The 27,771-nt window shown below is 44.5% G+C and overlaps 1 protein-coding gene across 1 annotated transcript; it reads right to left on the minus strand.

The window, feature by feature from the left end:
* Positions 1-8,276: 8,276 nt before the first annotated feature.
* On the minus strand, positions 8,277-20,915 carry ZFP37 (ZFP37 zinc finger protein). The gene is made up of 4 exons (XM_080819837.1): positions 20,688-20,915; positions 15,412-15,538; positions 14,678-14,812; positions 8,277-10,388 (listed from the first exon to the last, which is right to left on the minus strand). The coding sequence occupies exons 1-4, from the start codon at positions 20,862-20,864 to the stop codon at positions 8,845-8,847; spliced, it is 1,983 nt and encodes a 660-aa protein (XP_080675963.1). The 5' UTR covers positions 20,865-20,915; the 3' UTR covers positions 8,277-8,844.
* Between the last annotated feature and the right edge of the window lie 6,856 nt (positions 20,916-27,771).

A 27,771-nucleotide genomic window follows, 5' to 3' on the forward strand; every position in this document is an offset into this window, starting at 1 on the left:
GGCACAAAACCTCTCCTGGGCAATCTGTGACATGTGATCACCCTAGAGATAGGACCTGAGATACACAAGACAGAGCAAAATACATAGATGAAATAATGAAAGATGTTTTATTTCATAATCCAGATAAGTGAACTTTCTTGCTTTAGAGTCATACACATATACATTAAGAATACTTTCTGGTGAATTTTTATGTTACTCTCATTAGCTTATGATGGTTCATCTTACCCAACAACAAAAATAGTTCTTACTGTCCAAATACTCCACGTTAATCATGTGTGTGGGGGTGGGGAGGTGTTCTGTTCAATATTCCACTCTACTCTCAGCTGGCTTATAAGGTAAGAGGACACATGGTCAGACAATCCATGGAAATGGCATGATGCACATCAGAAAAAAAAATGTGTAGGGGTTCCTGGGTGGCTCAGTGGATTAAGCCTCTGCCTTCGGCTCAGGTCATGATCCCACGAGCCCCACATTGGGTTCTCTGCTCTGTGGGGAACCTGCTTCCTCCTCTCTCTCTCTCTGCCTGCCTCTCTGACTACTTGTGACCTCTGTCTGTCAAATAAATAAATAAAATCTTTAAAAAAAATGTGCAGAATCTTGGGAGCAGCAGATGTGTGCAAATGTGTGATAGCTACTTACTTTGATACAAATTTATAATACAAATATTGCTTTCAGTCAATCAAATATACTCAAAAATGCATCTAACTGGTGGTTCTTATAGATTATTAGAGAAAAGAGGTGCAATCAGATCAGGGAAAACACATACAGTGGAAAAAACAAGACACCCAGGGTGGGGCCCCGGAAAATTTTAACTGGTGAAGGATAAAGGAAAGGGGAACTGATGATGGGAAAAGAGGAGAGAGGGAGGGAGCAGAATATCAAGAAGAATGGCGTCAGAAAGGAAGAGGGAAGCGTCAAATGTCAGATGCAACCAAAAATCCACCAGGATAAGGACAAAAAAATGTCCCTTGGATTTAATAATAGCAAGGTAGTCTTTTTAGAAATTGTTTCACAGTAATGATGAAGACAGAGCCCTACCAAATTGTACTGAAGTATAAATGTGAACTGAGGAAGTAGAAACACCGAGGTAATAACCAGTTCTCAAGAAGCTTGTATATTAAGGAAGAGAAAGATGAGAATTCAGGTTACAAGCTGGTATTTTTAACATATAAGGGAATTTTTAAAAGATTTTATTTATCTATTTGACAGAGAGAGATCACAAGTAGGCAGAGCAGCAGGCAGAGAGAGAGGGGGAAGCAGGCTCCCTGCTGAGCAGAGAGCCCAAGGTGGGGCTCGATCCCAGGACCCTGAGATCATGACCCAAACCAAGGCAGAGGCCCAACACACTGAGCCACCCAGGTGCCCCAACATATAAGAGAATTTAAGCAGGTCAAAAACTGAATTATTTCTGAAGAAACATGTCTTCAGACAATTATAAAGACACAGTTCAAAAATCCAATGGAAAAAAGGACAAGTACCTCAATAATAATTAAAGATATGTAAATTAAACAATGAAATTTTCCATGCCGATAACATTTTAAAAATTGATAATATCCAGTATGAAGAAATCACGTATGGAATTATTCGCACATACATGTAGATGGGTGGCAGACATTTGGTGATACTCTCAAAATTTAATATTTGCCAAAATAACTTTAAAAAAGAGAAACAAAGTGGGAGGGCTTACTCTCTTTACCTGACTTCAAAACTTAGTATAAAGTTATAGGAATCAATTTAAGGTAGTAGATAAGTAGATAAATGGAACAGAGAGTCCAGAAATAGACACTCACATACATAGTTAGCTGATGTTTATTAAACTTTGGTGTCTGTGGTATCAGTGGTGGGGTTTACGGAAACGCCATGTAGAGTTTGTAGCAAGCCGCAGTAGAAGAACACAGGCTCCTCAAATTCTGGAGCAAGGCCAGGCCATCTGCAATGGAAGATTAGATGTTTTTGTAAAACATCTGCTGGTGGGCTATCGCCCCCAGGTAAAGACAGAATGCATGACCATGGGACACTAAATGACTACACCACCAGAACTACCCAGTATGAGGGAGAGCCTGTCAAAACCATCAAGTCATGAATTAAGCGGGTTTCGAAAATATCCCTTTTAAGATACAAGTGGAACATTCAGGAACAGCAGGTATAAGCAAGCACCGGTATCCACCACCGTGACATCAGCATCCCCTGCAGGATCTTCAGGTTGATGCCTGAATCCTCTGAGCTCTTTGTGGTCAGGAATGAGCAGGCAAGAGGAGAGATCACTCTCTTAGAAGAAGTGAATAAGCCTGATGTCTGTAGAAAGTGAGCTGCTATCACACAGTGTGGGCAGGGAAGAAAACATAGAACCCAGTGGTCAACTTCGTACGCCTTGCCTAACTGTGACCGTAACTGCACAGGTTCTGGTCTGAGAAGGGCATAATGGCCAGAGTCTTATGTCGGCAGAGGCAGCTGAGAATGGATAGTGGAAAAGTGAGATGATGAGTTATCTATTACGAACTTCCAACCACTATAGCAGCAGAAACTAGTTTATCTCACTAATCTCTCTTCAGACGTCTCCCCAGGCAAAAAGGGACTCAGAAATTCTGGAAGGAAATGTGTGTGTGTGTGTGTGTGTGTGTGTGTGTGTGTGTGTACACACATACAGAGCAAGGGATGTTTTTATGATAGAGTTGTATATCTAGATTCTTCTTCAAGGAAAGACTTGCTGCTTGGCTACGCGGGATGCAGTAAGAAGACAACCTCTAGCTGTCAACTACATGAAAGTAGGCCTCAGTTACAGAGAACTGCCTCACCCAAGGTCATGCCTTTCACAGGGCAGCCCACATCTGGTGAACGAGCAAGGTGGGGGTATAATACAGTGAGTAGGAAAAAACACTCCAGAGCTCTTCACCAGGTTGGCAGAGGCTTTGTTGGGCCTGCAATGTATGTAAACTTTTCCCTTTGTCCAATCCTAATTTTCCTCCTTCCTTTCACAGGTATTGGTTTTAAATAAACATCAGATTCCTCCAGCCCTAGCTCAGTATCTGCCTCTGGAGAACCCAACCACAGTTCTGTTATGGTCAGAGAACGTGTTCTGGATGGTTTCAGTTCTTTTAAATGTACTGAGACTGGTTTTGTGGCCCAACATATTTTCTGTCCTGGTGTTCATACCATGTCCACTTGAGAAAAATGTGTGACTCTACAGCTTAGAATTAATGTTCAATAAACACCAGTTAGGTCAAGGTATCTTATAGTGTTCCTCAGATAGCATATGCCTTTGCCAATCTCTCTCTCTTTTTTAAAGATTTTATTTGTTTGTTTATACATTTATTTAGAGAGTGCACACACAAGGTCGGGGAGGGGCAGAGGGAGAGAATCCCAAGCAGATTTCCTGCTAAGCATAGAGCCCAAGGTGGGGCTAGATCTCATGACCCGGAGACCATGATCTGAGCCAAAATCAAGAGTCAGTCACTCAACTGACCAAGCCACTCAGGCGCCCCTTTCTTAACTAATTTTTCTGTCTAGCTCTCCTGAGCTACCTAGAGAAGAATGTGAAAATCTCCAATTATGATTTTGGAATTGTTGATACCTCTTTTCAGTTTTTTCAGTTTCTGCTTCTTGCACTTTGGAGCTCTGTTCTAGGTGCATAAGTATTCATGAATGTTATGTCTTCCTGAGTAATCAATCTTTAAACTTTTTAAATTGGCCCTCTTTGACACTCTTATTGAGAAGTCTGTTTTGTTTGCTATTAATACACTCATTCACACTTTTATATGCTTACTATTTGTTTGATATACCATTTCAATCCATTTAATTTTAACTTATCTGTGTCTTTTTAAAGTCTAGATCTTATACAGAGTGTAAGATTGGATCTTGCTTTTTTTTATCCCATTATTAAAATCTCTGCTTTTTCATTGGACAGTTTAGTCCACTAATTTTTAAAGTAATTATTGCTAAGATTGGATTTAGGTCCACCATCTTATTATTTGTGTTGCTTGTCTTTAATTTTCTTCTTCCATATTTCCCTTCCTATTTCCATTATTAATTTTAAAATGCTTTTTAGAGGTTCATAAATTTATCTGTTATGTTTTTGCCTACATCTCTTTGCTTTACTGTTCAGTGGTTTCTCTAAGGATTGCTCTATCATCTTTGACTTTCATAGTCTCCTTGAAGTTGATATTGTACCAAATTGCATACAACTTAGAAACCTTTCTATATTTTAGGTCTTCCTCCATTCTTCATGCTAGCACTGTTACATGTAATGCATCTAAATAACTTATAATCCACATAAGACAATGTTGTAAGTTTTGTTTCAAACAGTCCTAAGGGGGTGCCTGGGAGGCTTAGTCAGTTAAGCATCTGCCTTCAGTTAAGGTCATGATCCCAGGGTCCTGGGATGGAGCCCCACAATTGGGCTCCCTGCTCAGTGGAGATCCTGCTTCTCCCTCTCCCTCTGCTGCTCCCCCTCCCTGTGTGCTCTCTCTGTCAGATAAATAAATAAAGTCTTTAAAAAAATCCTAAGGATTGTAAAGAAATGAAGAGGTTAAAATAGTCTTGTATTTGCTTATATATTTACCATTTCTGATGCTCTTCAGTGCTTCCTAAAGAACTGAGTTTCCATTTGGTGTCATTTTTTTCAACCTGAAAAACATATGGTCTTCTGCAGATAAATTCTCTTAATTCTCTTATCTACGATATCATTATTTCACCTTCATTTTTGAAAGCTATTTTTGTTGGATACAGAATTTAAGGTTGATGGGTTTCATTTTGTTTTTCCATACCACTTGAAGGATATCAATCTACTGTCTTCTGGCCACCACAGTTTCTGATGTTGTCACCAATCATTAGAATTGTTTTTATCACATATAATATGTTGTTTTTTCCCCTGGCTTTCCAGATTTTATTTTTATCCTTAGGCTCTAGCAGCTTGTCTAGGATGTGTTTTCTTCACACTTAATTTGCTTAGAGTTCACTGATATTCTCAAATCGGTATATTTATATCATTTATCAAATTGGGGGAAATTTCAGCCATTATATCTTCAAATATTTTGTGTATCCCATTCTTTCCTTGCTCTCCCTTTGGGACTTCAGCTACACATATTCAAGATATTTTGTTATTGTCCCACAGGTCACTGAGATTCTCTTCCTATCTTGTCCATCATTTTCCCCTCACTTTAAATCCTTTCTACTGAGCTGCTTCAAGTTCAATGACTCTTTCCCCTGTCATTTTTCTGCTGGTAAACTTACCCAGGGAATTTTAAATTTCAGACATTGTGTTTTTAAGTTCTCGAATTTTCTTTTGTTTTTTTCTTCATTGTTTCTTTGTTTAGTTCTTTTTTTTATCCTTATTCACTGTGAGTATATCTTTATTTCATTAAGCACCATTATAATTATATTAATATCTTCATGAGCTCATTCCAACTTCTGGGTTGGTTGTCTCTTTTCTTGAAATGGGGTCATAATTTCTTAATTATTTGACTGTCAAATAAGTTTTTCTTATATTCTCCATATCATGAATGATAAATTGTGGAGAGTTTGGATTCTGTTATCTTTCTCTGAAGAGTATTAATATTTTTGTTTTATCAAGTAATTAGCATGGTTGAGCTCAAACTTCAAACTAAGTCTGTGGGGCAGCAGCAAAAATAAAAGCTCAGTTCTCTTGTCTTTAATGGAAGCATTAGGAGTCTGTGCCAAATATGCATGGTTCAGGTGTCAGTCAGAGATTTGGGCAGAATTTATTCACAGAATTTGGATTACCTCTCTGTGAGTCTCTCTTCTCTGGGATTCTCCTCTCACTTTCCAAGTGGCTCTGGTTGGCCTGAACTCAGTCATGTGTTTTTTCATCTCAAAAAGACTTCCATGTTTTCTATCAAATTACCTACCTCTCTGCCACACCAACTTCAGCATGTCCTCAGGCTAAAAGCTGTGATCTAACTTCCTACATTCCCTTCTTCCAAATTTCAACACATTCCCATAATCTGCTTTTGTTCACTCTCTAGTACCTCATGACCCGGAGACCAGGTCATTGGTTGTGTGTGTGTATGATTTTGTCCAGAGTTTATAACTGTTTTCTGTGGGAGGATCAGGATTAGTAGGACTCTACTTGGCCTTACCCCAGTAATGAAAATTCATTACAACAAAATAAAGTTAATTCAGGAAAATAGAAAAATTATTTGGAAAAACATTAAGCTTACTCTTAAACCGACAATCCTGAATGAATCACTGTCCACATAATGATGGTGATATGCATTTTCCAACATATGTATATGTGTATATAAACATTATCTTCATATTAAGGAAATATCTCAGAAACATTTTTAAATACTTTTTAAATTTACTTCAACAATGGTTTAAATCAGTGTTTCTCCAAGTGTGCTTCACAGACCAGCAGCACCAGCATCTCTGGCAAGTTATTAAAAATGCAAAATCTCAGCCACCACCACCCTCCCTGACCTACTAAATCTGAAACTCTGTAAGTGGGGCCCATTTCTAAAGTCTGTGTTTTAACAAACCCTCCAGGCAGTTTTGATACACGTTATCATTGATTTAGACTCACCTCTGTATGTCTGTTTTCTTTCATCCCTCACCTCCAGTAATTTTTAGACATCACTTCCCCATTTATTGATGCTAATTTTTAATTCCTTTCTTACTCTATAGGATGGCTTTCAGCATTCATTTCTACTATTCAGGCATACTTTCCCAGGTATGGGGTACTATTATGGATTCTCCAAGAAGTGTGGGAAATTTAACATGGCCATAACATGCAACTGTTTTATCCTTCTAAAAAGTGCAGATTTTCCACAGCTCTGGACAGTGAGGATTCATTCTGTGCATAGTACCAGACTTCCACCTCATTATAAGTTACTGATGGAAAATGGCTTTTGCATTGCATTTTCCGTCTCTGGGAGTAAATAAGTTACTTGGAAATGAGGTTCTAACATCCATGCATTGATTTTTCAATGCACATGTGCACACATGCATGCACACACACACAATTTCATTCTCAATACTTACATCTGTTAATTCTCTGAAATTAGGAAATCAGGAAGGCAGGAACTTGAATGGGAACTATTTGCAAAGATGGCACTTGATCACATATTTGTTGAAGGTCCATCATTATGCCAGACTAGTATCCAGGTGAAATATTTATTGAGCAGAATTGATCACTAGAAAAGTCTTCCTTATTGACCCATATGTTTATTCTGAAGAACAAATGAGGTAATGTAGTGAATGTACTGTGAAAATTTAAAAGGAGACATGCATGCCAAATATTATTACCTTACATAACAAAACCATTTTTGTCCTTATGTCACTGTTTTTAGTGTAACAATTCAAAAACAATTCAGTTGTATTTTTTCATCCATGACTTATGAGGTAAAAAGTAATAATAGTAAATAGGTATGCAGTAGAAAATAGTTCTCATCTGGAAACCCAAATTGATTCACAGTACCTTTTGGAATACATGCTTAGGAGTGATTCTGAGGCCAAGTCTAGGTTCACTCAGAAAAAGTGCAGTGATCCATTAACAATGTCTGCTATTGAACAAAAACAGGACACAGTGGCATTTGTTGCAACACATTTGAAATCCCAGATTGAGGGGTTTATATATAAGTACTCTGAATATGTGATAAAAAGGAGTGACTGTTCAGAAAATCACTTTCATTCACCTGCAATCACAACATATCTTTTAAAAAATATGGCATATAGAAGAAACACGGTGCTAAATTACAATTGCAATTCATTATTGTAATAAAAAGATGAGTGTTGGATAGGAAAAGTCTTTGTGAATTCAATTTCAAGTTTAGTAGCATATCCTCAGATTCATCACCCTTCATAACAGGCATAGACACTTCATCAAACACCACCACGGAGTGAGCTCAGTGAAAATATTAATCAGTGTTGATGTACGCATATTAAAAAGATTTTAATTGTGAAAATAACACATGTACATTATTTAAAAATTCAAACAGTATATAATAAAAAGGAGGTCTCCCTCCCATCCTAGTCCCCACTCCTGTACTCTTTTGTTCATGACAACCACTATAAAGTTTCTTCTATATTTTTTCAAACCAAGTCTATTAACATACAAATATATGTATACATACATACATACATACATAGACAGAGAGGGACAGGTAAACACACCCTTTTGTACATAAGTGGGAACATACTATACACACAGTTCAGCGACCTGCTTTTTTCACTTAACAATACACAGGTGCTGGTAGAGAATGATGTCCCTATCCTCAGCTGCTTTCTTTTATTTTTTTCTTAATTTTGTGTTACTATTTTTTAAATAAATAACTTTTAGAAAGTTTCCAGCTGATGTAGAAGCTAACAAGACATTAAAAAAGGGTTAGGTGATAATATCAAAGACGAGGCTCATACCAGTGGCCAGACACACTTATACATGGAAATGAACAGATATGCAAATTCAGTTCTCATATATGGAACTTAAGTACATCCACTCAAGCAACTCGGGAATTGTCAGCATATGTAATTTGTTTCTCTATTGCTCTGATTATTCAGCTAATTAATGATTTTTAAAGCTTTATATTTAGGTCTGAATATATAAATAATTAATAATTACTTTTAAAACAATGTTTTTTATGAAAGGTTGGTATCATCCATTTCTTCTACATAAGATTCACTTTCAAATTCTCTCATGTGTAATTAGGTGTGACTTCTTATTAAAGGCTTTCTAACATCCTTAAAATTCAGAATCCTACTAAGATTAAATAAAACCTTTAGTTTGAATTAAAAGATTTCCCACATTTATTTTACTATGAGATTTTCTTCTGAATGAGTTTTCACATGTTTGGTAAGGGATGCATTTCATTTGATTTCCCACATTTATTTCACTCATGAGATTTTTTCTTCTGAATGAGTTTTCACATGTTTGGTAAGGGATGCATTTTGTTTGAAAGCTTTTCCACATTCATTACATTCATAGGGTTTCTCTCCAGTGTGGGATCTCTGATGTATAACAAGTTGTGACTTCACATTGAAAGCCTTTCCACATTCATTACATTCAAAAGGTTTCTCCCCAGTATGAGTTCTCTGATGTACAATGAGGTGCGACTTTTGGCTAAAAGCTTTCCCACATTCATTACATTCAAAGGGTTTCTCCCCAGTATGAACTCTCTGATGTTGAGTAAGGCCTTCAATCTGTTTGAAGGCCTTCCCACACTGATTACATTCAAAAGGACTTTCACCTGTATGAGTTCTCATGTGGTAAGTAAGAGAAGAGCTATGTCCAAATGCTTTTCCACATTCATTGCATTTATAGGGCTTCTCCTTAGTATGAGTTCTTTGATGTATAATGAGGTGTGACTTCTTGCTGAAAGCTTTCCCACATTCATTACATTCAAAGGGTTTTTCACCTGTATGAATTCTCATATGTTTAGTAAGAGATGAGCTATACTTAAAAGCCTTTCCACATTCATTACATTCATATGGTATTTCACCCGTATGAGTTCTCACATGCTCAGTAAGAGATGAGTTATACCTAAAGGATTTTCCACATTCCTTACATTCATAGGGCTTCTCACCTGTATGAGATCTCACATGTTGAATAAGATTTGAGCTGTGTCTAAAGGTTTTCCCACATTCAGTACATTTATAGGGTTTTTCCCCAGTATGAACTCTCAGATGGTCAGTCAGGGCATGTTTATGACTGTGGGCTTTGCCACACTGAATACATTCATACGGTTTTTCTCCAGTGTGAGTTCTTTGATGTACAACAAGGTGTGACTTTTGGCTAAAGGCTATCCCACATTCATTACATTCATATGGTTTCTCTCCAGTATGAATTCTCTGATGGTCAATGAGTCCTTGTTTATGGCTGAGAACCTTCCCACATTGATTACATTCATAGGGTTTTGCTTTAGCTTGAGTTTTGTCACACTTAGTAGGAGATGAGCTATGGCTGGATGATTTCTCATGTTTCTTTCCAGTTTGAATTTTGTCCTGTTTAGTATCGGATAAGCTATGATGAGCTGATTTCTCATGTTTCTTGCCAGTTTGAGTTTTGTCATGCTTATTAGATAAGCTATGGTTGGATAATTTTTGTTTCTTTCCAGCTTGATTTTTGTCTTTCTTTGTATCAGGTAAGCTATGGCTGAATGATTTCTTGTGCTCTTTAGCTACATTAGGTTTCTTTTTTGCATAGTTTCTTATATGACCAGGTAAATCTGAATTCTGTTTCAAACTCTTTCCATGTGAATCAAATTTAAGCCTTTTTTTTGAAGGAACATGTTTTGTACTCACACTTTTTTCCCCCAGTGAACTACATTCACGGCCTTTCTTCTTAGTCAGACCTTTTCTCTTGAATGCAACTTCCTTACAGAGTTTGTTTTGAGATTCCTGGTGGTTCTCTAGCTGGTCATTACCCTGTTGGACTTCATCTAAAATGGAATTCAATAAGACATTCTTGTGAGTCTTTGTCCTCTCATATACTGGAATATAACTTACAAAAGAAAAGCCCTATTGTGGGGCTGCATCTTTACTCAGGTCTAGTATCCCAAAGTGAGTGAAATATCAAGTGCAAACGGCCCTAACTTCTTGGACTTGAGGGGAAAGTGCTGTAGGAAAAACAAGAAAAGTTAATTGACAATAGTAATTAGATAAAACTTTGCCTGTTCATAAATATGACCTTGCAGCATGGGATGGGGGGTAGAATAAACACAAGGAACAGTGACTAGGTAACAGATGAAGTTAAAAGAGCTTGTGATTGTAGTTGATATTTTTGAGGTTTCTCCTCAGCCCAAGCATCCCAGCTTTGATAACAGCCAGTCCATCCATAGTATTTGGCTCCCACAGCCTGTACTATATTAATTCAACTCTCCATGGTCACAGTTGGAGACACACCTGGCTCAAACCATGGTGTCCACTAGGAATCTTCCTCCTCTTATGGAAGTATGGAGCATACCTTTGTTTCTGCCAGCTCACTCTACTAATTACCAATTATCAATTTTTAGAAATAATTTTATTTATTTATTTATTTTTTAAAATAATTTTATTTATTTATTTGACAGAGAGAGAGAGCTCACAAGTAGGCAGAGAGGCAGGCAGAGAGAGAGGGAGAAGCAGGCTCCCCACTGAGCAGACAGCCTGATGTGGGGATCGATCCCAGGACCCTGAGATCATGACCTGAGCCGAAGGAAGAGGCTTAACCCACTGCGCCACCCAGGCACTCCACTAATTACTAATTTTAAACTGATTCTTAGCTTTAAATGATTGCTCACATCCTTCCCTCCATACATTATACAATGACATATTTTAAGATACCTTCCCAGTGTGTGTCTTCCTTCTCTGAGACCACCACACCCACACTGACATATGGCAGCAACCACGTGTGAACCATATGATCCAAGCCCTGGTTGAAAACAATTGACTGGTTGGTGATAAACAAAGAGCCCTACCTAGACCAATAATATTCTCTCTCCTAAGAATTTAGAACTGAAATTCAAAAACTTCTTTTAGCTAGGTATGGATACTACATGTGTAAAAATCCAAAAACTTAAAGAGTTGAGACTACCATTTTGAGGTGACTTTTTTCAGTTATATGTATGGAAAAGCAGAAAAATCTTTAGGGTGGGAATTAAACAGATGCAAAGAGAAAAGCCGATAGGAGTCTCCAAGAAAGAGAGAGAGAGAGAGAGAAACTGAATAGCTGCCTGGGTGATAAAGGAACATTACATGAAAGTGAAAACTGGGATCAAACAGAAAAGAGTCATGGTATTTCAACATAGCCAGGAAATACTATTCCTTTCATCAAGGACTCTTAAGAGATTAGTTCCCATGGAGTAAAAGATCAATTTTTGTAAGTATAGATATAGTAGTATAGATAGAGTAGGAAGAAGTAGAGTTGCCAGCTGCTTTTCCATTTAGGAAATTTTAAGTGATGCAAGCATTTTGGGGGAAAGAATATAACAAGAGCATGACAAAGGTGGTCTCTTCCAATGCCCAAGGATGCTGGAAAGAATAGAGGCAAATCTCTTTCTAGGAAGAAAGGGACCAAAACTCAAACCTTTCCCCTTGAGGTGCAACATTATAAGAACCCCTTATAATCATGGAGATTGGCCAACATGAAAATATATAAAGCCCTGTGAGAGACATTTACCGTGGGAGGTGGAGAGGAAACTGAACTAATGAAATGGTATAATAATAAGGTAATACTAGGAGAGTTGGGTCTGACAGAGCATGGGTTTAAGGCTGTAAGCTTTTCCTGAATCTGAGACAACAACTAAAACATGACTTTTAAGCTAAAATGACTGTAACTTCAGAAACTGAAGCATATTGTTCACTAGACTCAGCAAATCATTAGAGGGAATAGAACAGTCTTTCCTTGAAGAAACTCCAAGTACTACCTAAGAACCTGAACCAAGAAGAAAGTTACTGCAGCAATGACAAAGATGTATTAGATGACTACCAGGACAATTTTTTAGTGTAACACCAAGTATCGGAGAGAAAAGTGAACATAGCCAAAATTGGAGCCACTAATGGATGAATCAAAGCTCCATGAGGTCTCTTCATTTGTCATTCGAAGGACTAGTCCCTCTGGTTTCAGGAAACTCATGGAGTCCCAGAAAATTCAGAGGACACTTGGACACTTAAAAATATATTGTAGGGGCGCCTGGGTGGCTCAGTTGGTTAAGCGACTGCCTTTGGCTCAGGTCATGATCCTGGAGTCCCGAGATCGAGTCCCACATCGGGCTCCCTGTTTGGCAGGGAGTCTGCTTCTCCTGCTGACCTCTCTCCTCCCATGCTCGCTCTCTCTCTCTCTCTCTCAAATAAATAAATAAAATCTTTAAAAAAAATATATATATATAGTAAACATTCTGCTTTTGACGGGACTATTGTGATATAAACAATAATTGAATATTTTAATATTTGGTGGCAACATCAAAGATGAATTGTAAAAAAAAAAAATGGATCCAACAAATCAGCTGAAGAATTGGAGCAACTTAGGTATGAGATAATATACACCTGATTTGAGTGATGTCTGAGAACTGAAGAAAACAAACAACCCAGGAACTGAGGAGAGGACAGTAAAAGAAAAGGCAGAGATTCACAGGAATTCTGAGGTAGACAGGCCTCAAATCAAAGCAGACTCTGATAAAAATAGGGAAGGTGAAAGGAAGCTCTAATTTACAAAAAAAGACAGAGAGACAAAGCTTTCCATTTCTGATACGGTGAGACTGGGCTTTCCCGTAAGCAGGTAAAATATGAGTGCAACATGAAGAAACTGGAGATTTATCTGGACAAGATCAATTTACCTTAGAACTCACCAGGGTACAATAAATATCTTGATTCTTTTGAGGGAAATACCGTAGGAAAAAAAAAAAAAAGGAAGACAGAGTAGAAGACAAAACCTTAGGAACACTTCAGCAAAGTGAGAAGGAAGAGAATCTGGTGAAATAAATGTAAAGAAGCACTTAGAAGGCCAGATTCAAGTGATAGAATTCAAGCCAGGTAGGCAAGAATTTCATGCTGACTGAAACTGCCAAAATATGCACTGAAAGGTAAGCAGTGGTTACTTTAAAGCCAGAAATTCACATATAGGCATGAATTCTGTGGGATTTGACTGCACAGGTTAATGAGTAAATGGAAATAATGATGCACTATGGGGTTAGAGCATTTCACAGTGAAAAGGAGGGACATGGAAAGTAATTAAAGGCAGGGGAGAATCATGCCAAGAGATTTGGTAAGAGGATGGATCTAAGAAGGTTTGAACACATAAGGAGAGAAACGTGATACCATGGAGTCCCAGAGTTTGAGTGATGAAGGGAAAACACTGAGGATATTGGGGGAACAGAATAAAATAAAAAACAGCCCTGCTTTAAATAAGGTAAGCAGTAATGGGATTCTGAGAACTGCTCCTTCTGGAAGCTGAGTGATGGACAGCATGGATGAGGAAAGACAATTAATGAGGAAGGGTCAGTTAGGCATCTGAGGGGCTGGTACCAGAGGTTCAGAGCTCTGGTTTTCCCCTTTTTTCCTACCACAATACAAATGGTGTGGCAGACATATTACTGTTCCCTGTGGAAAGACTGTACCTCCCAGACCCATTGCATGGTCCCTCGAATCCTCCCTCTAGAAGGATTATACATTCCTACCCTGCTGAACTTAGGAGAAGCCAGGTGATCTTCTCTAACCGATTAACCAATGAAATGTGAACAGAAAGGGATTATCGACCACTTCCAATCAGTGATGTGAAGAGTGGTTCTACTCATTCTTCTTTCCTTCTGCCATGAGACCAGAATTTGCCAAATAGGGACTGCTCTTTCAGTATAGGGCCAAAGCATTATGCGGGATAAGGCTACCGAGTGAACAAGAAACAAATCTTTCTTGTTGGAAGCCACTAAGATTTAGGGGTCATTCCTTAATAGAGCATAACTTAGCCTAAGCTAACTGATACAAGTGGTATAAGCTAACTCCCATGAGTAGGACTGGCTTACAACTAAAATGAACCTCAGCCTCACACGTGTAGAGGTTCATAGATGGAAGACAGATTAGAATCTCTAAGGTTAAAGAACATTTGTAGTTTGAACTCTTCCTCCCCAAGAAATTCTCATATTTTCCAACTGCTACTCCTGGTTAAGAAAAAAGGGTATAGGATCTTGAAGAAGATTTTAAAAATAAATAATTCATTGAAGAATTCCAAAGGATCACCAAAAAACTAGAAACTTACTTCCATTGGTTCCTGTTTGCTTGGGTCTTGCTATTTCACTGGGACCGCCTTGTCTGGGTCTTTTGCCCTTCCCCAACCACGGCTCTTCTCCTTTTTCCAACTTGGAGATCATGTCTGGTTTGGGAGCTTGAAACCCTGCTCATAAGAAATGGCAAAAATTGAGTGTTAGGAAAACAAACATCCCAGAAATCAAGCCCTAATATTTGGACTCAGAACCCTGAGAGGATAAAGAATATGTATGTGTGTATATATATATATACACACACACACACACACACACACACATATATATATATACACACACACACACATATATACACACACACACATATATATATATATGTGTGTGTGTGTAAATATATATATATATATATATATATATATGGCTTCTAAGAGGAGAGGTGAGAGAGGAGAGGAAAGAGAGGGAAGGGAGGGTTGGGAGGGAAGGAAGGGAAGAAAGGGAGGGAAGGAGGAAGAGAGAGGGAAGGAAGGAAGGGAGGGAGGGAGGGAGGGTGGGAGAGAATATACGGCTTCTGAACTTTCACAGTGTGATTGCTCATGTACCCCGTCTAAGTAGACCTTCCATTTTGGAGACAGGGACGCAAATATCCTACCTCATACCCAAAGAGATTAAAACTCTTCAATTCATAATAGCCAAGGCCAAACTTATCAAGAACTTCAGAGAGAAGGTATTACAGTGGACACATTTTGAATTATGAAAGAATTGTCCTTACCCATTGAGGCAAGGTTGCTGTAGTTCTCCAGCATCACATCCTTATACAGGTCCCTCTGAGCAGGATCTAGTCGCTCCCATTCCTTCTGGGTAAAGGCCATAGTCACATCTTTGAATGTTACCGATCCCTGTAATAGCAATATTCCTATTCAGTCTAATGTTATCCACATTAATGGGTGATTTGCACGAGATAATGATTTGCTCTTACCTCAACCATTCAATGTTGATCATATTATATAGGATACTAATTCTTCACCCACATCTGCATTTTTTTTTTGAGAAACAAATATCATATTAAGAAATGTCCCTGTTAAGGACTGAATATCTGTGTATCCCCAAAACTCATATGTTGAAACCCTACCCTCCAATGTGATGGCATTAGGAGAGAGGGCCTGTGGGAAGTAATTAGAATTAGATGAGTGCATGCAGGTGTAGTCTCCATGAATGGGATTAATGCTCTTATAAGAGTCATAAGACAGCTTGCTTCCTCTCTGCTCTCTCTGCCAAGTGAGGATACAACAAAAAGTCTGCAGCCTGGCAGAAGGTCTCACCACATCCCAACCATGTTGGCACCCTTATCCTGGGACTTTGAGCCTTCAGAACGGTCAGAAATAATTTTCTGCTGTTTATAAGCTACCCAGTCAATAGTACTTTGTTGTAGCAGCCCCAAAATGACAGTCCCATTGGAAATTTGTGTATTCAAGAGGATAAAAAAATCATACAATTATCAGAGAGAAAGAAAATTACCAAAAACAAAAGAATTAGTCTTTATCTTTTCTTCTATAACAAAAGACAATGGAATAGAGTTCTGAGGTAGAATCAAGACCCTTGATTTTTATAACCAGCCAAAAGATCATTCATGTTTGGAACCAAAAATAACATATTTTAGGCATGTAAGGATGCAGAAAGTCTATCGCTTTTGTGCTTTATAAATAAAGAGAAGGGAAAAAAAGAAATAAAGAGAAGGAAAGGGACATGGAAGAGGAGGAGGAGGAGGAAAGGAATGATTTTTTAAAAAAGGAAAAGTGCATTAGAATAAAGATCTCAAGATTGGGAAAGATGAAATATACAAGAAAGAACTATGAATAATAAAACCTGTCAAATGTCTAGTTATATCCAAGTAACTTGATAATGTTCTTGTACAACTGTTATAAAAGTATCCTTAAAATCAAGAGGTGTAACGTAAGAAAAATAAGCAGAATTACAACTGGTAGGGGTGGGGGATGAGGGAGAAATTAAAGCATGGTAAAGATTCTCCTCTTATTAGGCAGGTGAGAGGAGGATGACACAGGTACTGGAGAATTTTGCCACCGAGGAATGCACGTTCAAACATATTTATCTCACGTTGAAAAGTGACCCCCCACCTCCACAAGCCACCAATCAATTAGCTGCCATATGTCAACAATTTGTAACCTCTACAGACCTCCAGTCATTGATTTCTAATAAGCTCCCTTATTGATTGCCACTGGGCTCCCAATCACTGGCGTTAATTCCAAATGACTGATCCCAACAAACTTGCCGATCACTGACAGCAACAGATTTCCCCCAATCACTCCCCAAACATTCCAATCACGTATTCCCAGGGCTCCTCTAAATACTGATACCCATGGAACACAGTCTATCTCTGATATGACCCCAAACCCCTATCCTACCAATCCCCAATCACTGACACCAACAGAACTCCACCAACAGTGGCCTTTACAGAAACCCTAATCACTGCGCTATGCCTTCAACGTCTTCGGCCATTGTATTCACCTGCTCGCTTTACCTGAAATCTACCCGTCTCCTGAGAACCCTGCTCCCTTACAAGGTTTCCTAGCCGAGGTTGTTTGTTGCAGCCCAACCATGACTCCTGTACCTCAGGGCTTGAAGATGAGGTAAATGATGACTTTTAACCATTTTTCATACATCTTTCAAAATCCCTATCATGTTTAGAATATCACGAGATTTTATGGGGCGCCTGGGTGGCTCAGTAGGTTAAAGCCTCTGCCTTCGGCTCAGGTCATGATCTCAGGGTCCTGGGATCGAGCCCCGCATTGGGCTCCCTGCTCAGTGGAGAGCCTGCTTCCTCCTCTCTCTGCCTGCTGCTCTGCCTACTTGTGATCTATGTCTGTCAAATAAATAAATAAAATCTTTTTAAAAAAAAAGAATATCACGAGATTTTAAACCATTAATCCTCTGGTTCAATGATTCACTAGGCAAACCCACAGGACTCAGCATATAGTTGTACCCGTAGCTATGATTTAGTACAGCAGAGGAACACACAGCAAAACCAGCTAAGGAGGGATGCCTGGGTGGCTCAGTGGGTTAAGCTGCTACCTTCAGCTCAGGTCATGATCCCAGTGTCCTGGGATCGAGTCCCGCATCGGGCTCCTTGCTCGGTGGGGAGCCCGCTTCTCTCTCCCCCTCTGCCTGCCACTCTGCCTGCTTGTATGCTCGCTCTCTCTCGCTCTCGCTCTCTCTCTCTGACAAATGAATAAATAAAATCTTAAAAAAAAAAAAAAAACGGCTAAGGAAATGGTGGGTGGGGTAAAGTCTACAGAAGCCAGACACAAGTATCTGAGTCACACAGGACATACTTGATTCCTCCAGACGTAAGTTGTGAGAACACGCGTGAAATGTTTCCCAAGGAAGGACAGCGGAGACTCAGTGGCACTCATAGCCACCCCCTGCCTGGCACATACAAAGATCTTGGATTTCCAGAAGGAAATCAGGAGCTCGGCATAAACCACATTGTTGACCTAGTTTAGGCACAGTGAGCCACTTTTATCATTTCTGGAAATGATGGGACGCCTCCTGAAGTCTAAGTTCTCAGACATCAGCTAAAGGTCAACCTTGCAAGCAGACTTTTCTAAGGATGCTCTTTGGGGCCACTTAGGTCAACTTTTGTGCACAGTCATTCTTCCTTGTTCACTGAAAACTTGACTACCACGTTCCTCTTCATCCCAGCTCCGGCACTCTCGCTACATCAATGTAGAGGAGCCATTCCACAGCCTGGCCTTTCTCTCTCCTGACTCCCCAAAATCTTTTCTCACACCCAGACTCAGCCACCTACTCATCAGCCATCCATTCCTTAAACCTTGCCACATACCATGGCAGCACCGCTTTACTGAAAACATTCTATCCCCAACCATTGTTTCCTATGCTGCCACCCTACTTCCTCTACTACTTCCATGCCAATAATTCTCCAAAAGCATTCAGCCCCCATAGCCATTGATCCTAGCCACTTTTTCACAATCTTCCATCACCACATGGCCTTACTTTTCTTCCCTCTTGCCTAGATTCTTTGTTCTAACACCATACGCACTCCCTGGAAAACAGCTTTAACTTCCTTGCCCGTTTTCTTCTCCACTGTACTTACCTAGCAAAGCCTCAAACTTAATCAAACTCAACTCTCCTCTTAATCTCTGCCTGCAATCTTGCAGCTGAACATTCCAAGAGAGAAAAATCAAACAACTGTGTTGCCTGGACCCAATTCAGGTTTATAACATGTATCGCAAATGGGAATCCAATACTGAGAGTTTCCTGTTCCTCTTTCCAAGATGGTTATTCCAAACATTCTCCTCTTTCTCTCTGAAATCTCCAGCATCTGCTACTTTCCCATTCTCAGCTGATAAATTCACTTTCAAATATACTTTCAAAGAGAAAGTGTAAATGGGCAAGCACTACCTTGCCTTGTTACCACCAATTCCACCAATCTGTTTCCAAAACCCCTATCATCTGTCTCCTTTCTATTAAAATGGAGGAAGTGTTCCTTCTCCCACCTAAAGCCAGTTTCTCCACTTATGCTCTAGATCCCAACCCCAACAGCCTTCTCAAGGAATTCACCCTCTGCAATTAACCTCTTTTCTCTTTTTTACCACCTATTTTTCCCTTTCTACTCAATCATTCCTACTGACATACAAAGTTGCTTTAATATCAATTCATCTAGTGAAAACCATTTCTTAATCTCATGTCCCATCTAATGTCAGTGTATTTGCTCCCTTTATCAGCAAAATTCCTGGTGTGGTCTATACCTGCTGTCTCTACTTCATTACCTCCATTCTTTCAACTCATTCCAACGGGATTTTTTATCCCATCACTCCACTGAAAAAGCTCTAATCAATCAAAATAACCATTGAGCTACATCTCACCAAACTCAAAGCTTTGCAGTCACGTGTCTGGGACTCACAAGAGCATATGACACAATTGTGACAACACAACTCATATTGTCTTGAAAAGTTTTCTTGTTTATGCTTCTTTGACACCACATTTACATTTTTTATCCTATCTCAGTGGCTACTACTCCTCATTCTCCTTTCCCTCCCCCCGCCACTCTACCAAACCTCTAAATGTCTGAGATCTGTCCTTGGTCCCACTTTTCTTCTCTAGCTGCCTTCCCTTCCTCAGTGATCTCATCCAATCTCGTGGCTTTAAATACCACCTCTATGCTGAAGCCTTTCACATATGGATTCTCTAGCCCAAACCCTTCCTAAGTTCTAGATTCATACATTTAACAACTACTCGTTCTCTGCTTGGACATGTAATGGGCATCTTGACTTGGCCAAAACAGAACCACGGTCATCCACTCTGGCTCCCATTTATATCCACCAAATCTGGTTGTCTCCAACACAACCCTTTCTCAAAAGGGAAACCCCTTTATCCAGTGCCTTAAGCCAAAAGTCGAGATGTAACTCTTGATTCTTCTCTTCCCCCATGTCTCATATCAACTCATCAGTAAGTCTTACTGGCTCATCTCTAGATGTATTCTGGATCTGATTTTTCATTTCCCTGCATTTCCCTATCCTAAACCATCATCATCTCTTAACTATTCTGATAAACTCCTAATGGACCTCCCTGCACCTCTGCACACACACAGGGACAATCCAGTCTCTAACTACCACAGGCACCAGAGTCGCTTGGCTCCCACAGATCACAAGCTGCCACACACCTCCCCAGTCTCTGACACACCACAAAGCCCCTATTTCTGATCCCCAGAGCCTTCCAGACTCTGGCCTTTCCATGAGTGCCGCAAACTCCCCGCATCCCTGTCACCGCAGATCTCCCCGACACGGATTATCATAACCTGTAGCACCCGCAGACCCCGCAGGGCCCCCATCACTGCCCCCACAAATCGCCCCCAGAGCGCAGACGACCCCTCCTCCGCCAGAAGGCCCTCGAGCATCGCCTCCAATTCCCAAATCGCTCCTCTCAGAGACTACAGTCACCCTCCAATCACCGACCCTCAATGAGACCACCTCCGACCACCAGGCCGCCCCGCCCCGCCATCGCACTCACCGCGGCGCTGCCCGCCGGCTCGGACACAGCCATCTCCGCAGGACACCCGGCCCCTTCGGCTTTCCCTGCACTCCTCCTCCGGCCCACGCTCTCCCGCTTTGTGAGGATCCGCTCGCAGGCGGAGGCCGACATGGCGGCGGCTGGAAGTGCGGCCTCAGCGGGTCCGGCGGCTGCCATGGCGGCGCCCCTGGGTATAGCGGCCGGGCGCGGCCATCTTGACCGAGGCTCCGCCGTACAGCGGGGGTCCGCGCTCGCAGGAGGCGCGCAGGCAGGTGGCCCGTGGGAGGGTGGGGGGCTCGGTGGAGGGTCCTGAGGGGTGAGCTGCGAGCCGGCAGAAAGCATGCTCAGTTCCTCACTGCACCGTGCCTCACGGTGCCCGACGCCCAGGGGCTTGGCCACACGAAGGTAGAATTTGGAGTTTCCTTTCAGAATTGGTCACTGCAGCCCGCTGCCGGGAAATCCGCAAGCATGATGCCCAGCAAGGACTCGAGGCACCAGGATAGTAAGAGAGATTGAAGGATGAAGGAGAAAAATGCCCATCGCGCAGACACCATTGTTTTATAGGGAAAGAACATTCATTCCCTACTTCAATACCGCCTAAGTACTTACTGCACACCTACTGTATACCAGGAACTGTGGCAGGTATTGTGGATGCAATAACGAGAAAAACTGACACACAGCCCCTACCTTCGGGGACCTATGGATCCAGGGGAGGACACCACTGTTCTTCAAATAAGCACACACGGGAAATGGACAATTACAACGATGAAAAGTGCTTCTAGGAAATACACAGAGTGCCAGGAGAGATCGTAATCTACCCTCAGGAATTTTGAAACTTTCCCCAGTAGCAGAAAGATGACAAGGGTGGACTTAGACAGCGTTTCAGGTCCAAGGACTTGCATGAGCCAAGGCCAGAGCACCTCCCAACCCTCACCCTCACCCTCAGCCAGAAGAACACGGAAGCTTCCTGATCTCCACTGAGAGCCCCCCTGGGACTTCATGGGCCTCTGCTCCTCCATCCTTTCTAGGGTCCTCACCCTTCTCCTTCCTCTCCAAGGGACAGGTTTCCCGTGCAGGCAATGCCTCCGCATTTTCTGTGGCAAGGACCTCGACTCTCAAAGTTCTCATCGCCAGGGCTCTTGCCCTGGAGCCCATCCCACATCACCCAGGTACCTCCCTCTCTTCAACTCCCAGTAAGAGATGGAGGAAGAGCCAAGGAGTGGTGTGCCACGCAGGTAGGAAACCTTATGACTACGCAGGTAAATGAGGCATGGGGCCTGTAAAGCTCCTACCTCCGAAGGAATTCCTTCAAAGAAGAGCTGACCTTGGGGGGTGTAAGGATTGCAAAGTGGCGAGCTGGAAGTACCCTATGTCTTGATTGGAGCGCTGGTTATGTGGGTGTGTGATACATCTGTGGTTTTGTGATGTGTGCGCTGACACCACCGGGCGCTCTAGGACTGCCGATCATATCTCCTTAATGTTCGTACAGCACAACCCCGAAATAGGAGAACCAAAGATGAACGAACGATTCAAGAGACCATCAGAATACACAGTCGCAGCAGCAAAGGTCTGAGGTAGGAAAACATTTATTGCGACCCGTGTAAACGAGGCATTCCCCGAGGAAGGAAACACGTGGTTTCACTTGGGCATCAGACACCCTGCGGAACCCCTCACACATCCCGTGGCTCGTGGCTCATCTGTCACAGTATAAGCCTTGCTAGAGGTTTAAGCGTCTTGGGCTTCCTCCTGAAGAAACCCAGTCTCCAGCAGCCCCCCTCCCCGCCAAAAGGACAAGTGTGTTTTCTTTTTCCGCTAAAACAGGGAAACACTGAGGAACCAGAAAGCACAAATCTCGTCCCTCCAGCGATCTGAGGCCACCAGAGGCACAGAAGGGTTTCGCTCTGACGGCTCATCCTCGCGGGGTGTCTTCGGGACACCTGGCCGGTGTCCCTGAGCTGGGGCCGGTGGCCGCGGAGCTGCGGTCCGACAGAAACCCGTTCCGCGCACCGGCGGGTCTGGGCCAGGCTGGTGGCGAGCTGGTGGCGGCGGTGCGCACCGTGCGGCCCGGGACGCCTGCCCCTGCGTGGGGCGCGCCCAGTCGACCGGCTCGCGGCAGGGCCGGCGGGCGGAGAGGCGAGCGCGCCGTGCGCCCCTAAGGCTCGGGCTGCGCCGCCAGCAGGGCGTGGAGCCGGGCGGCCGCCCAGTGCAGGGTCGCGCCCGCGTGCGCCAGCTGCCAGGCGAGCCAGGCGCGCTGCGAGGCCGAGGGTTGCGTGCGGCGGGAGGGCCCAGGCAGGAAGGCTCCCCCCGGAGCCCGCAGCTCGCCCAGCGCCACCTCCAGCGCGCCCACCCGGTGCCAGAGCCTGGTGGTCACGGCCGCCAGGGGATCGCGCGCCTCGGGCTCCAGGTGACCGCGGCGGCGCTTCGGGGAGGCGGGACGGGCCTGGCGGCTGTCCGGGCGGCGTCTGCGGCCGGTGGTCCTCACTGGCGATCTGGGCCGGGTCCTCCTGCCCTTGAGGCGCCACGGAGAGTGGGCATCAGCACCTGCGCGGGAGAGAGAGGGAAAGGGCTTTTGGTGAGTGTCCAAGGACCGGGGTGGGGGGTGGGGTGGGATCGCTTACCCTTCCGGGGCTGGACTGCCCCACCCCCATGACCGCCCCACCCCCATGACCACCCCACCCACCAGGACCCAGCACGCCCCACTCTGGTGGCCCCTTCCAGGATCAGAGGGGAACCGGTGCCCAGTCTTGCAAGCCTTCCTCTCAGCCCCATAGTGCTCTGGGAGCGTCTCGCCAGTGGTGGCAGTGTCTGCCTCCTCCCCCAGGGTGCCTGGTTTGGCACGCTCCCCCCACCCAACACACACACACACACACACACACACACACACACACACCCCACAAGCTCCATCTCCACCCCTGCAGAGGCCCAGCTCAGACACCTACCTGTTCTGCCAGGACGTCCTCCTCCAGCGCAGTCAGCCTGCTGCTCCTCTCTCCTCCTTTGCGCTGGCCATGGTCCTCCCCTGCCCTGCTCCTCCCACTGTCCATTTTCTCTGTGGGGCTTGTCAAGGGAGCCATCGGGGCTTCTCCATCGCTTGTGCCTGGAGCCCTGGGCCACCTGGCTCTGCCTGGTGATCGCTGTGGGTGGAGAGAGAGGAGAGGAGTGGGTGGTCTGGATTCTAGGGTCCAGGGGACTAGAGGAGGCTCCAAGTCTGACCCTGGTCCCTAGTGGCTCCACCCCCAAAGGCAGGATTCCTTCGGTTCTCCAGGGCCCAGCCTTTTCCACCACTGTGTGTGTGCCTGAGCTGCCTGGCACACGTGCTCCAGCAGCCCTACCCTCCAGGCCAGACCCCAAGGACAGCTCAGCTGGCAGAGCCCATGACCACAAGCAATCCGACCTTCACCTTTGGTTTCCCTCACCGCTTTCAGCAGTGGAAGGGTTAAATCTTCCCGGGTGTGAAAATCACTAAAGGGAAAACTCATTTAAAATGGGGTCAGGAAGGGCTCCTTGCTGACTGTGGAACCTGCTTAAGATTCTCTCTTCCAGGGCGCCTGGGTGGCTCAGTGGGTTTAAAGCTCTGCCTTCGGCTTGGGTCATGATCCCAGGGTCCTGGGATCCAGCCCCGAGTCGGGCTCTCTGCTCAGCGGGGAGCCTGCTTCCCCCTCTCTTTCTGCCTGCCTCTCTGCCCACTTGTGATCTCTGTCTGTCAAATAAAAAATAAAAAAAAATCTTTAAAAAAAAGGGGGGGATTCTCTCCACGCCCCCTCTGCCGCTCCCTACCCCCATGCACCTGCGCATGGCCTCTCTCTCAAAATAAAATAAAATAAATAAAAGTAAAAAATTTAAAAAGTCATACTAAAATAAAATAAAATGGGGTCCGGAGGCCAGAAGGGATTGTTCTCACCCCACAGAACTGGAGGTCGATCAGTTGAATCATCAAATACAAACCCCAGAAGGAAATGATGTACATTGCCTCTCCTACCAGAAACGGATTAGGCCAGCAACTGAGCCCACGAGAAACCCTCACCACCTCGAACCCGGCTTTTCTCCCCTGAACTTTCCTTCAAAACAGGCCCACCCAACTTCCTCCTTCTTCTCCACCAAGTAACATTCCTCTCCTCCGTTTGTTGGACTGGCCTGTGGATTTCCCAGAGCTAACCGGTCCTGAATTGCAACGCCCAACTAGTCCCTCCAAGAAACCCATTTTTGCTGGTAAAATGACTGACTTTTATTGTTAAGGCTAACAGGAGGCCTGCTGCTCTGCCCATCCCAGCCCAGTCTCTTGTGTCTCCCAAACCCTCACAACCATCATGCCAAACCCATCTCCCCGAGAGAGAAGCTGGACCCCCTACCTCCTGTGCCCCGCGAGCCCTGTCTGGTCTCCACGATGCCGTCCTTCCTCTGGCTTTCACGGGAGCCTGGATCTTCTCCTTTCTCTGCAAAGCACAGGGGTGCCTTGGGGCTCATCCCTTTGTAATTTCTGTGGGAGTGACCTCGGCTCCCCGGGGGCTCCTGGCCAGGCCTCCTGCTCCTCGTAGCCGTAGCCACTTCCATTTCAGCCAAGTCTCCTGGCCGAGCCACACGTCTGGACGCCTGAGGACGGGAAAGGCCACTGACCAGGCAGGCAGAGGGCAGGCCTTCTTATAGGGTCCCAGGGCCCGCCCAGCCCCTCCTCCTACCGGGTCAGTGAGGGACCACACCCAGGCCAGGGGAAGCTGGGGGATTACACCAGGCCCTCTCTGGGCTCTCGGTCCTGAAGCTCTTCAGGGGCTGGTTTCTGAGAGCTCTTCCTGCATCAGCCCGCAGACCCAGTCGGCTCTGAGTGGCATGCTGACTTCGAGGAAAGTGCAGTCTTTTGTTGTTTGCTTCTGGTTGCTTCTCTCGTATTTGTTTTCACAGTTCCACGTGTTCATATGTGTATCAGCATGGCTCGCCCACATGCCTGAATTAGCGCGGTGTTGGTAAAGGTATGAACCACAACTTCAACAGGTCCAGCAAAAGTCAAGGTCGTCGGGTCGTTTACACCAACACCGCACTAATTCAGCATAGCTCGCTCACATGTCTGAATTAGAAACCAGCCCCTGAAGAGCTTCAGGACCGAGAGCCCAGAGAGGGCCTGGTGTAATCCCCCAGCTTCCCCTGGCCTGGGTGTGGTCCCTCACTGACCCGGTAGGAGGAGGGGCTGGGCGGGCCCTGGGACCCTATAAGAAGGCCTGCCCTCTGCCTGCCTGGTCAGTGGCCTTTCCCGTCCTCAGGCGTCCAGACGTGTGGCTCGGCCAGGAGACTTGGCTGAAATGGAAGTGGCTACGGCTACGAGGAGCAGGAGGCCTGGCCAGGAGCCCCCGGGGAGCCGAGGTCACTCCCACAGAAATTACAAAGGGATGAGCCCCAAGGCACCCCTGTGCTTTGCAGAGAAAGGAGAAGATCCAGGCTCCCGTGAAAGCCAGAGGAAGGACGGCATCGTGGAGACCAGACAGGGCTCGCGGGGCACAGGAGGTAGGGGGTCCAGCTTCTCTCTCGGGGAGATGGGTTTGGCATGATGGTTGTGAGGGTTTGGGAGACACAAGAGACTGGGCTGGGATGGGCAGAGCAGCAGGCCTCCTGTTAGCCTTAACAATAAAAGTCAGTCATTTTACCAGCAAAAATGGGTTTCTTGGAGGGACTAGTTGGGCGTTGCAATTCAGGACCGGTTAGCTCTGGGAAATCCACAGGCCAGTCCAACAAACGGAGGAGAGGAATGTTACTTGGTGGAGAAGAAGGAGGAAGTTGGGTGGGCCTGTTTTGAAGGAAAGTTCAGGGGAGAAAAGCCGGGTTCGAGGTGGTGAGGGTTTCTCGTGGGCTCAGTTGCTGGCCTAATCCGTTTCTGGTAGGAGAGGCAATGTACATCATTTCCTTCTGGGGTTTGTATTTGATGATTCAACTGATCGACCTCCAGTTCTGTGGGGTGAGAACAATCCCTTCTGGCCTCCGGACCCCATTTTATTTTATTTTAGTATGACTTTTTAAATTTTTTACTTTTATTTATTTTATTTTATTTTGAGAGAGAGGCCATGCGCAGGTGCATGGGGGTAGGGAGCGGCAGAGGGGGCGTGGAGAGAATCCCCCCCTTTTTTTTAAAGATTTTTTTTTATTTTTTATTTGACAGACAGAGATCACAAGTGGGCAGAGAGGCAGGCAGAAAGAGAGGGGGAAGCAGGCTCCCCGCTGAGCAGAGAGCCCGACTCGGGGCTGGATCCCAGGACCCTGGGATCATGACCCAAGCCGAAGGCAGAGCTTTAAACCCACTGAGCCACCCAGGCGCCCTGGAAGAGAGAATCTTAAGCAGGTTCCACAGTCAGCAAGGAGCCCTTCCTGACCCCATTTTAAATGAGTTTTCCCTTTAGTGATTTTCACACCCGGGAAGATTTAACCCTTCCACTGCTGAAAGCGGTGAGGGAAACCAAAGGTGAAGGTCGGATTGCTTGTGGTCATGGGCTCTGCCAGCTGAGCTGTCCTTGGGGTCTGGCCTGGAGGGTAGGGCTGCTGGAGCACGTGTGCCAGGCAGCTCAGGCACACACACAGTGGTGGAAAAGGCTGGGCCCTGGAGAACCGAAGGAATCCTGCCTTTGGGGGTGGAGCCACTAGGGACCAGGGTCAGACTTGGAGCCTCCTCTAGTCCCCTGGACCCTAGAATCCAGACCACCCACTCCTCTCCTCTCTCTCCACCCACAGCGATCACCAGGCAGAGCCAGGTGGCCCAGGGCTCCAGGCACAAGCGATGGAGAAGCCCCGATGGCTCCCTTGACAAGCCCCACAGAGAAAATGGACAGTGGGAGGAGCAGGGCAGGGGAGGACCATGGCCAGCGCAAAGGAGGAGAGAGGAGCAGCAGGCTGACTGCGCTGGAGGAGGACGTCCTGGCAGAACAGGTAGGTGTCTGAGCTGGGCCTCTGCAGGGGTGGAGATGGAGCTTGTGGGGTGTGTGTGTGTGTGTGTGTGTGTGTGTGTGTGTGTGTGTGTTGGGTGGGGGGAGCGTGCCAAACCAGGCACCCTGGGGGAGGAGGCAGACACTGCCACCACTGGCGAGACGCTCCCAGAGCACTATGGGGC

The sequence above is a fragment of the Martes martes genome (genome assembly GCF_963455335.1).
Source record: "Martes martes genome assembly, chromosome: 12".
Lineage (NCBI taxonomy): Eukaryota > Metazoa > Chordata > Mammalia > Carnivora > Mustelidae > Martes > Martes martes.

Coding starts and splice junctions, on each gene's coding strand:
- ZFP37 (XM_080819837.1), bottom strand. CDS start 20,864: ATGGCAGCCGCCGGACCCGCTGAGGCCGCACTTCCAGCCGCCGCCATG. Junction 15,539..20,687: donor AGCCGGCGGGCAGCGCCGCG/GTGAGTGCGATG, acceptor TTGCTATTACAG/GGATCGGTAACATTCAAAGA. Junction 14,813..15,411: donor CAGCAACCTTGCCTCAATGG/GTAAGGACAATT, acceptor TCTTATGAGCAG/GGTTTCAAGCTCCCAAACCA.